The sequence below is a fragment of the Schistocerca cancellata genome, chromosome 8, assembly GCF_023864275.1.
Source record: "Schistocerca cancellata isolate TAMUIC-IGC-003103 chromosome 8, iqSchCanc2.1, whole genome shotgun sequence".
Taxonomy (NCBI): Eukaryota; Metazoa; Arthropoda; class Insecta; order Orthoptera; family Acrididae; genus Schistocerca; species Schistocerca cancellata.
Genome location: NC_064633.1, coordinates 195363422 through 195375384, shown reverse-complemented (window position 1 = coordinate 195375384; position 11963 = coordinate 195363422). Strand labels below are relative to the sequence as shown.

The 11963-nt window shown below is 42.5% G+C and overlaps 1 protein-coding gene across 1 annotated transcript; it reads right to left on the bottom strand.

Moving 5' to 3' along the window:
• Window positions 1-280: 280 nt before the first annotated feature.
• LOC126095174 (alpha-crystallin A chain-like) lies at window positions 281-10013 on the bottom strand. Its single transcript, XM_049909907.1, has 4 exons — window positions 9844-10013; window positions 9543-9758; window positions 1553-1774; window positions 281-583 (listed from the first exon to the last, which is right to left on the bottom strand). Exons 2-4 carry the CDS (start codon window positions 9756-9758, stop codon window positions 464-466), a joined length of 558 nt encoding a protein of 185 aa, XP_049765864.1. The 5' UTR covers window positions 9844-10013; the 3' UTR covers window positions 281-463.
• Window positions 10014-11963: the final 1950 nt, after the last annotated feature.

Below are 11963 nucleotides of genomic sequence, written 5' to 3'. Positions count from 1 at the left end.
GTCGCCAACAGACCCAAGGAAAAGAAATATTCAGCTCTCAGACAGAGTTCTCCTCCATAAGCAGCAAAAACACACATTCATACAAGCAAGTAAGACTGTATTGTGCTTGTGTGAAAAAGCTTCCTACTTCTGAAGAACTTTGCCCAAAAGCTCAATATTATTACATCAGGTAAATATAGTTCAGTTTCAAGCTCTCTCTAACTGCTTCATGATATGGCCAATAAGTGCATCAGGAGAAAGAAACCACAACATTTATAAATTTTGTTTTCTTTATTTGTAAAAAAAAGTAATGCTTACAAATATATAATTTAAAAAATGTAAATCCAGTCTTACAACTGCAGTGGATGAATTACATAAAAAGTAATTAAAGGAACATACATTACAGCTTCTTTTCACAAAATGAAACTGATTTTGTACTATGTATAATTAAATATTTCACATGTGAGTAATATTTTTGTAAAATTTATTTTGTCTCTGCTTTTTCCTGTTTACCATCTGGATTCTCCTCTGCTGCATCAGTGACAGCTGGTTTATTTGTCTGGACAATAGGGACTACACGTTCTTTGGGATCTTTTGAGGGTACCTGTAACAAAGAAATATGCAGAAATATTATTTCTGATGTATTATCTCCACAATTTATGGTACGTTGTCAAGTTTCTTGTAGATTTGATAATTTCGTTTTGTGAACAATATTTTGATAACTGACCTAATCTGCAGGTGTCCTGAGTCCTGTTAAAGCAGGACTGTACTCGAGTTATAACAGCAAGCACACAAGGACAACTGTTTCAAGCACCACATGAAGATGTCTAGCTCAGTCATCAAACCAATGCACACAAAATAGGGTGAAGACCTCGGGACCTTGATGGTCAAGTAAATGTAACTGTGTCTACCAATCCATCGATCTGGATATGGTGGGTTTAGAACTATAAGAGGTGATCAAAGTTTCCATTTGAGAGCATTGCTGCAACGTAGACATCCATCAGAGAATGAAGAATGTGTATGGAGCAGCAGGTCTGCCAAAAACTACCATTGTGGAATAGTGCACCAGGTTGTTCTTGGTCCTAATTCAACACAAGACACCGGTCAATCAGGAAGGACAGGCTCATCCATACATCAACTAAAGTGATAGACACTAGAGCACCCGGCCTGTAGTCCTGATGTCTCCCCATGTGATTATTATGCCTTCAGTCCCTTAAAACAGGCCTTGAAGTGTCAATGACTCCTGCTAGAGAAGGATGTGCAGCAGACAGTAACGACCACTTCACATAGCAGAATAAGTTGTTTGCCAAATGGGTATGTTCAACCTAGTGCATCGATGGGGTGATTGTCTCAATGCTCATGGCAATTTTGCCTGATTGGTATGTCAATTCCAGACTGTACAGCCTTCAAACAGAAACTTTTTGTTCATCCACTATAGAACGTGCAGGGGGTCCCATCATGCTGCAAGAACAAAGTCAAAGGAACCTTACTGTCTACTGTAATACTGGTAGCTCATTTTGAACAGTATAATTTTCATTATCATAAAATACTTTATATTGTGATGTATACTTACCTTTTTGGGAGCTGCAATTGTCAGAACTCCATCTGATGATAACTTTGATGTTACAGCATCTATATCAATATTATTAGGCAACTTGTAACGACGGACGAAATGTCTGGATATGTAGCCATGTTCATCTTCACGTTCCTCATGTTTTCCCTCTACTACAATAAAATCATCTTGCATTTTTACTGATACTTCATCAGGCTTGAATTGCTGGACATCAAGATTTACCTATGAAAGAAACAACAGTCAACACAAAATCCTAACAGAAATTTTATGCTATTCTGTTTCATACACACAAAGGGATTGCATCTGCAACTGACTTCTTATAGTTTTTCTGCTGACATTTTACTTCACATATGAGTTAACCTAAATCAATCACCAAAATTTTGTTTATAGGACACAGCATTTAAAATTACACTTAATACAGAACATTTTAATATTTACTATGTTTAACTGTCACTCCTAGATTCAGGCTTACAACACCCACCCACATTAACAAAACAGAAGCTATAACATGAAAAATAATGATTAGATGGCTACAAAATTATCCTCTATACCAGGTTATGAATGCCACACGAAACTGAAAGTATTCCAAACTAATAGTTATTTTAAATATAGGTTCTACCAATATGTAGTGCATTGAAATGGATACATAAGTATTTCACCTGGTTGGTCATACTGATCACATATTTAAGTACAGAGTGTTATAATTAAACTTTCCCTACCTATCATGTTATAATATGGAAACTGATTACCGTACGAGTACCAAACTCAGTAACATTAATGTTAAGGACATAGGGAAGAGAAATAATGCAGAGTCAATTCAACTGAAATACTTTTAACACGCTGCTACGGTACATCATACCATTACTGCAACAAATGGGGCTCAATATGGTGCCCAGCCCATCAGTGAGCAGAAGAGTTTGAAAGCACAGGATTGCATTCTGCACAGCAGAACGAAGCATGTCCATAGGCATGCTGGCTACAGCAAATGTGTGAATGTTCCCCTGGTAAACCCTGTCCTTCAGGTAGCCGCACAACCAGAAATCACAGGGAGTGTCAGGTGATTGTGCCGGCCAAGCATTTGGAAACAGTCAGCTGATAATTCGAACATTTCCAAATGTGTTTTGAAGAAGTAGGAGATCATGATCGATGTGCACTGGGGCCCACCTTGCATGAAAACTGTTGAGTTCAATGTGTCTCTCTCCTGTACGACCAGTATGATACGCTGGCTAAGCATACCACAGTGACGCTGGCCAATCACACTGCATGTCTTTGGTCCTTGAGCATCAACCTGTTCAAAAAAGAATGGGATAATGATGAATGTGGACTTGAAGCCACACCATAAGGTGACACGTTCACCACAGAGGCACTTTAAGCACAGTGACTTGAGGTGAAAATCCACATGCTCGGCAATTCTGTGTGTTCACCTCACTTGTCAAAGAAAAACAAGTTTTGCCTGTCCATAGAATGGTCCAGCGCTCATCAACTTCAACCCTTGCAAGAAAGTGGAGAGCGAAGGAAACATCTCATTGCGTGTCCTGTGGTACAAGCTGCTGCACGATATTGATCTTGTATGTATACCATTTGAGAATGGTCTGAAGCACGTTCCGTACAGTGGACCGTGGGGTGTTCGACTGTCGTGACATAGCACTCGCACTGCCCGACGATTAGGAATTACACACAGCGTTGTCTGCCATAGCAACAGCAATTTCATCAACCACCTGTGGTGCAACCGGTTGTCGGCATCTTCCCATAGTGACGTTCAGTTCTCCTGTCGATTAGAACTACTTCATCGTGCTCTGCACAGCAGATGGAGAAAGCGGACCCTTCTGGAAAAGGAGATCGTAATTCGGATGCTCAGGAGAACTACGAATGTGTGCAACATAGCTGGTGAGCAGTTGAGCACATCGGAAAGTCGGATCCACAATGGAGGGACTCCGGCCTCTGCCAGGACACTGGTCACCAGACTCATTCTAAAAGCTCCCGTCGCTAGGTGAATGCCACAGTGATGCACTGGGTCGAGTAAAGGCAATGCCGAGGGCACTGCCGAACCATAAGCTAGACTCGCATAGTCAAGGCGGGATTGAACAAGGGCTCTGTAGAGCTGCAGCAGCATAGAGTGATCTGCACCCCAGTTGGTGTTGCTCGGGCAACGAAGAGCATTGAGGTACTGCCAACACTCCTGCTTAAGCTGATGAAGGTGAGGTAGCCAAAAAACCAGTCCTAAGAATCGAAACGGCTCCACTGCAGTGAGTGGATCATCATCAAGATAAAGTTCAGATTCCGGATGAACGATACGATGCCGACGGAAGTGCATGACACACAACTTTGCAGCTGAAAACCTGAAGCCGTGGGCTAGAGCCCATGACTGTGCCTTGTGAATGGCTCCCTGTAGGTGCCGCTAAGCAACACAAGTACTGGAGGAGCAATACGAAATGCAGAAGCCGTCCACATTCAGAGGAGACAGACAGCCCTACTGCTGCTGCTAGGCCGTTAATGGCCACCAAAAATAGAGAGACACTCAATAAAGAGCCCTGTGGAACGCCATTCCCCTGAATTTGGGGTGAACTATGGGAGGCACCAACTTGGACACAGAAAGTATGAACTGACAGGAAGTTTTGGATAAAAATCACGAGCGGGTCCCGGAGACCCCACTCATACAATGTTGCAAGGATATCGTGTCGCCAGGTCATGTTGTATCCTTTACGCAAGTCAAAAAAGACGGCAACCAGGTGTTGACGCCTGGAAAAGGCTGTTCAGATGGCAGATTCGAGGGACACAGGATTATTAGTGCTAGAGTGACCTTGACAGAAGCCGTCCTGACATGGAGCAGTAGGCCACGTGACTCCAGGACCCAACCCAACCGCCACCACACTACATCATACATTCCAGCAGATTACAGAGAATGTTGATGAGGCTGATGGGCTGATAGCTATCCACATCAAGCGGATTTTTACCGAGTTTTAGCACCGGAATGATGGTGTTCTCCCACCACTGCAATGGAAAGACGCCATCGCACCAGATCCGGTTGAAGATGATGATGAGATATCGCTTGTAGTCAGACGAGAGATGTTTTATCATCCAACTGTGGATCCGATCCAGCCCAGGGGCTGTGTCGGGGCAATGTGCAAGGGCGCTGAGGAGCTCCCACCCTGTAAATGGGGCATTATAGGGTTCACTGTGGCATGTAGTGAACGAGAGGACTTCCCTTTCCATGCTCCGTTTGAGGGTGCGAAAGGCTGGGGGGGGGGGGGGGGGGGGTTTGTTCTCAGACACAGAGGCTCGAGCATAGTGCTCAGCAGTCACAATTGCGTCAGTAGAGAGCACGCCACTGATGTTAACGCCAGGGACACCTGTTGAGTTCTGGTACCCATAAAGACGTCTGCTCTTCGTCCAGACTTTGGAAGGTGATGTATGGTACCAAATGGTCGACATATACCTTTCCCAACACTCCTCTGTTTCCGTCGTATTATAAGCAGGTGAACACAGGCACAGAGCCGCTTAAAGGCTATTACATGCTTAGGGAAGGCTGCCACTTATGTCGCTGTAGAACTCGCCGATGCTCCTTAATTGCCTCGGTGACTTCCAGTGATGACCACGGGACTATCTTTCGCTGGGAGCACTCTAGAGAACGAGGGATCATGTTTTCTGCCACAGAAATTATGGCTGTACAGACCTGCTCAATCACAACATCGATAACACCACATGGGGGAGATTCGTCAGTGACAGCAGAGGTGAAGGCTACCCAGTCTGCCTTGTTTAAAGCCCATGGGGGTACATGTCTGTGGGCATGACGCCGGGGGAGTGACAGGAAGACGGGGAAGGGGTCGCTACCACACAGGCCGTCATATGCTCTCCAGTGGATAGATGGGAGAAGTCCCAGGCTGCAAATTGATAAATCATTGGCTGAGTAACTACATGAGCCACAATGAAATGTGTGGCGGCCCCAAAATTTAAGAGGCAGAGGTCGAGTTGGGACAGTAAATTTTCGACATCTCTGCCATGGCCAGTAAGCATGGTGCTACTCCACAAGGGGTTATGGGTGTTAAAATCTCCCAAAGGTAGGAAAGGTTTAGGGAGTTGATCAATCAGTGCAGCCAATACGTTCAGGGGTACTGCACCATCTGGAGGGAGATATACATTGCAGACAGTTATTTCCTGTGTCGTCTGCATCCTGACACCCACAGCTTCAAGAGGAATTTGATGGGGCACAGGTTCACTACATACCGAGTGCAGACATTAACGCAAACTCAACCTGACACTATTATATTTGCTACAGTTCTTGTAATATCCCCTGTAGCTGCAAAGGGCTGGGGCCCACATTGCCGGGAACCAGGTTTCCTCGAGGGCAATGCAAAAAGCAAGTGTGAAAGCTTTACAGCTGCCATAGCTCAGCCAGGTGGTGGAAAAAACAGCTGCAATTATACTGGTGGACGATGTGATCGGGAGACTGTGAAGGCATGAAACACTCAATGAGGCAGTCTTCGCCCCAAGGACACCTGCTGCCACTGACTTATTTCCTGAACAGGCTATAACCATTGTGTCTGAGGGTCTGGCGAGATCTAGGTCCTCTGTGGATGCCAAAATCTTCACCTCATCCTCAGACGCAGACCTTGTGGGCAGCGGTGGTGTGGGTGCCACCGCAATTCCCTTGGTCTTGGGGGTCTTCTTTCTGGATTTCTCTCGCTGATCCTTGGGTTTCACTGGCTAGGAGGGCTTCACTGATTCAGTCTTCAGGTCATGATCGTGAAGCCCTACGACCAGCTGCTTTAGGGCACTTCAGCCACTAGCAGAAACCTGGGAAGGGAGTGACCCAAGGGACCCCTTCCTAGCGAGAGGAGCCAAAGAAGACTTCCGCTTCTCCAGCTGAGAAGTCTGAGAAGGTTGAGGTGACAGTGCTACCGAGGTAGGTGGTACGGGAGCAACAGGGAGGGAAGTGCCCCCCACAATCAAGGGCGCAGGTGTAGTCTTCCAGCTCTGACAGCCGACTGGAACTCGCAGAACTGATGGGGCTGCATCTGTTCTCGTAGCGGCAGCATAAGAGGTCATCGCCACAAGATGTAGGCACTCAAATTTCCTCTTGGCCTCAGTGTAGGTCAATCGGTTCAGGGTCTTGTATTCCATGATTTTTCTTTCTTGCTGTAAAATCATGCACTCTGGTGAGCAAGGGGAATGATACTCGACACAGTTGACACAGACAGGAGGTGGGGAACATGGAGTATTGGGATGGGGTAGACGTCCACAATCTCGAAATGTGATGCTGGAATTACAGCAGGAAGACATATGGTCGAACTTCCAGAACTTACAGCACCGCATTGGGGGAGGGACATATGGCTTGACATCACAGCGGTAGACCTTGAACTTCACGGGTAATGTGTCACTCTCGAAGGCAAAGATGAAGGCACCAAAGGCAACCTGAGTATCCCTCAGACCCCGACAGAAGCGCGAGACGGCGCAGGCATCAGCAGAGCAATCTCTGTGTAGTCAGGGGCTTCAACTAACAGGGTACACGGTGGCCCTACTACAACAGACTGGCTACAGCTCTGGATATGAGGTGCAAAGAATTCCATGGTCATCATCGGCACAGAAAACGACACTGCATAGTGGGCGGAGGAAAAAGCACCAAGGAAGGTGTCCTCACTCAACAGGTAGAGGGCGAACGAGACTGCAATGCCACAACCAGAAAGTGGGCTAAAGATCTCAATACACGATGGACATTATGCAACATGTAAGGCGCCCTTCCCCAATTGGGTCGCTCTTTGGGAAAATTTTGAAAAATGAAGGTCAAACCCTACAGGGGACCATCACATACAGTCACCTCCTATGACAGGCAGAAATACCTCAGACCTATTCTAACCTCTGGGCCCACAGAGGGGATTGAAGGTTATGTATTCTTTGCTAATCAAGATGAATCAGTTATATGAATGTGGGGTGATTTTTCTTTTGGTCAGGGGGAATCTAAAATTAGTGACCAAAGAGGACACAGACAGGGACTGCACATAGTTGGCACAGTGCAGGAATGTAGGTCAGCCAGGGAGCACACCAAGATAGTTCGGACACCTGCAATAAACACTGTGCCTGGGCAGCGCAGTGGCTAACACAACTGCCTAGTACACAAGAGATGTTGGGTTCAAGTCCTGGTTGGGCATACATTTTCAGTCATTGCTACCATTTTCAGATAAAGCTGATGTCTTCAGTTTCTTCCCTCACCCCCTCCACATTTTCAATTTAAGAGATTACAACATTGTCTAGTTGTTCTTTCCCAAAGCTGCCATGGTTTCCTTTGTCAGTAACCACCTGAATGTGAAATACCCCTATAACATTACTCCTCCTTAGTGCTAAGTCTTTGCCTCAGGGATTCAGTAATCAGGTCTTTGTCTACTGTTCATGTTGCTCACCGTGACTTTGAGGATACTGTTTTAACATTGTCTGAAGACAGTTTAGGAAAGAAATTTTGTTCAGACAGGAACAATGAAATTGAAAATGAATGTAATTCAGGAAAGGAACAGAGATCAGAGTGACAGAAATGGAAGTGTAGAGACTGAATCTTTAGCTAAAGGTTCTGCTAGAAATATATATGATCAAAACAAATATCACTCATCATCAAAGCCTCTTTCAACGATGCCCAATGGCATTATTTTTGTGCATAATGGACATAAGAGATAAATGCGTTTGCCCTTCACAATTCCTACAAAGACAATATTCTAGTGAGCAAATTCAACTTTCTGAAGAAGCTTGGAAGTTCATTGGTAACATTACAGATAAGAAGTGAGACGACACCTGCTACATGCCCCGTGAACTTCGTGGAACCGTTCACAGTGTTTTGGCTGTAGGGGAACCTCTATCAGAAGTCATAGTAAAATGACCGGAAAGAAGCAAAACAAGCTCCACCTGTGATCCTAAAAGATGAGAAATATGCTTCTATTTGTTACAGTATTTTGTTGGTACCCACATTGGGAGAAATGATCGTCATCAGAAAATACTGTAAATCAGAGTTGCATGGAAAGATTTAAGAGTGTGTGTGTGTGTGTTTTTGTCGTCTCCCCCCCCCCCCCCTCAACGCTCCGTTTAAGAGTGGGAAATGGTAGAGAAGTAATTAAAATGTGGTTCGATGAAGCCTCTGCCATGCACATAATTGTGATTTGCAGAGTAATCATGTAGACAGAGATACCAATTTAGCTTGCATTCTCTACAAAACTTTCCAGTGGAAAGGAGACTCAAAACTTAAAAACTACACAATTAATTTCGATTTTTTAAAATGTTTTGTGGAAGTTTTTATGGTATTGTTTAATTAACAATTAAAAACTGCGAAGAGTAAAATTTTGAGCACAGGGCATTTGAGTATCCACAGCATTACAGTTTCATGTAATAGTACATTCATTTTGTATCGTTTTATATTTAAATGTTTTTCTCCTAAACAAATTTTAAATATTTATGTGAATATACTTTTGTGTGGTAATAAGTAACCTTTTACATAAAAAACCAAACCACTCCACTGAAAGTACTGAATGCAACTTTCATGACTATGTAAATATAACTCTCTCGGACCACATCTAGGACAGCGGCTGACAAAAAATTACCTGGGAAACTAAGTGTTAGTAGGAGTATAACTGTTCCACACGAAATCAAATGCAGTTCGTTTGTCTTTCCCATTAAAATGTAACAGCAGTGTCCTGACTGGTCTTACCAAAACTAATTATATTTAGTCCATTAGCAATAGCCTGTGAAATGACAATATGGTCCAAATTACTGAGGAAGGATAATCTTTCCTGGAAACAATCCACATATCAGTAAACTAGTTATTTTAGTTAAGCCGCCCTGTTCCCCCATGCCACATGACATTGACCAAGCGAACTTTTAACAATGGTAAACAATGTATAAAGTACGTAGTATAACAGAAGCACACACATACGCAATAAACCTTTTACATTGCAATATGATACATATTTTTTTGCTGGCTAAACATAAAATATATCAATATTGAAGCGTTAACCTCAAATCCTTCTTTCTTGTTTCTAATGTGCGATCTTCCGCTTCGACGAGCCGGCTGATGACGCCATGAACGCAGATATCCCGATCGTAAGGGCATAGCAGCCAATCGTGGGACAAATACATCGTCAGAAAGAATAGTTGGCTCGAGATCAGCACTCAGCAAGCTCGGCGCCCGGTCAAATTCAGTTGACATAGCGATAAAAGGAAAAAAAGCCATCTGAAAAACATTGAAGAACGCGTAACTTTCCTAATAAGTTTCACTTAAACATCTACAAAACTGTTTTTTCATTGCTACTCCCTACCTTTCCTCACACACAACTCTACAATGACAACAAACTATGAAGTATTGGTCTTCTTTTACAGAGAAAAAAATATTGGAAACGTATCGCAATAGAAACAGCAATGTTGGTGACAGGAGAACGTTTGATTGCAGAGCTTGTTTGCGACCTAAACAAGATGAGGATGTGACGTCAAAATGACATACTGGGAGTTTCCGGTGTATGTCGATACATCGAACGGTGAGTACAAATCGAGTTCATGTGCAGGTAGCTCTAGCGAGGGCAATTCGTGTGCAGTCTCTCACGGAGCCTCCGTGTTGAAGGAAAGAATATTGAACAGGATAAAAATGTATAATTAATACAGGGATAAATCATAAAGACTTCTGTTGCATTCTAGTTAACTATATAGTATCAGTGTATTTCGTGGCGAAATATCCATACGATATATTTGAATAATGAAATGCAGTGTTACCAAACGTACTCCAAAATCAGTGCTTGCAGAAACCAAAAACGCGTGTAATTGCTTTGGTAGAAAAGGAATAAGGCATATGTGACTGTAGGCGTCCCCGGCGTCAACTGTTGATGAAGGGTTCTCGGATCTCCAGCTGGGTGGTAGCGCTGACATCTCGCGAAGTTTCGGGAAGTGTCATAGTGAATAGTGTTTTATTCGTCTCATAACATACAATTTCAAATCATATGATTAGTGTACAGGAGACACGTCAAAAAATGGATAACACAACTTAGGCCTAATTGGTACAAAGAATTTTAACATTAATATAAACTTTTATTTGTCTTTCCTCCCTTTTGTGAAGGACAGTTACATTTACACACAACACTATATGTAAATTTATCCTGCTCAAATGTTCAGTTCATCCTTCATGAACTCCTCAACAGTGTAGCAGCGTTTGACAAGTATATCATATAGCTTTGTTTTCAGTGTATCTAGGTTCATACTCAGAACATTCTTTCCTTTTAGCTTGTTATGAATTTTCATTGACATATACTGAGGAGACTGCGCATATAGGTTTAACCGATGAGTGGGAAGCATGAAATTGTCTTTGTTTCTTGTGTTATATGAGTGATTGAAACAGTTTTTCTTGAATAACTCTAAATTGCTATGTAGAAAGATGATAATATCATAGATGTATAAGGAGGGAACTGTTAATAACTGTTGTTTTTCAAATAGTGGGCGACATGATGCCCTTGGATGGGCGGTACACATGTTCCTTATTATTCTTTTCTGTAGCTTTAGTATGCGCAATATATTGCTTGAATTTCCTAAAAAAATAATACCATACCTTACAACTGATTGAAAGTAGCTGTAGTATGCAATTTTCCTCGTATTTATGTCTGTTGCACCAGCTAATATTTGCATAGCAAATGCAAAGCTACATAATTTGTTTAACAGGTAGTCAACATGTTTATTCCAATTTAAATTTTTATCTAGGTTTAACCCTAAAAACTTTACAGAATCTACTTCCTCTATATCCTGATTTTTATGAGTTATTTTAATTTCTTGGGGCTTTGACTGTTTTGTTCTGAACTGGACCATGTGGGTTTTGGAGATGTTCAATCTTAATCCATTCAGTTGGAACCATGTTTCTAGTTTGTTCATTGTGTTTATTATGTAGAGAGGGATGTTTTCTGGCTCCTGGTTTTCAATTAATACAGATTGTCATCTGCAAATAAAATCGATGGAGTATTTATATTGTTCGGTAAATCATTAACATAGAACAAGAACAAAATAGGTCCTAGAATCGAGCCTTGAGGGACTCCTTGGGCTACTGTTTTCCATTTTGAATAGTAATTTGCTGAATTTGATGAGACAATCACTCTTTGTTTCCTATTTGATAAGTATGAAGTAAGCCAATTTAGAACATTACCCTTGATCCCATACTTGTCAAGCTTATAGATAAGCAGTGCATGATTTACAGAGTCAAAGGCTTTTGTGAGATCACAAAAGATTCCTGCAACTTTATTATGGTTGTCTAATGATGTGCTGATCTTGTCGATAAACTTGTTAATTGCATCAGTAGTACTTTTGCCACGCTGGAAACCAAATTGCTTTTCCGTAATAATATCATATTTCTCGATAAAATTTCGAATCTGCATAGCAGCAGCAGTTTCAAAGATTTTTGAAAGGA

Coding starts and splice junctions, on each gene's coding strand:
- LOC126095174 (XM_049909907.1), bottom strand. CDS start 9,758: ATGGCTTTTTTTCCTTTTATCGCTATGTCAACTGAATTTGACCGGGCG. Junction 1,775..9,542: donor ACAAGAAAGAAGGATTTGAG/GTTAACGCTTCA, acceptor TTTCTTTCATAG/GTAAATCTTGATGTCCAGCA. Junction 584..1,552: donor CAATTGCAGCTCCCAAAAAG/GTAAGTATACAT, acceptor TCTTTGTTACAG/GTACCCTCAAAAGATCCCAA.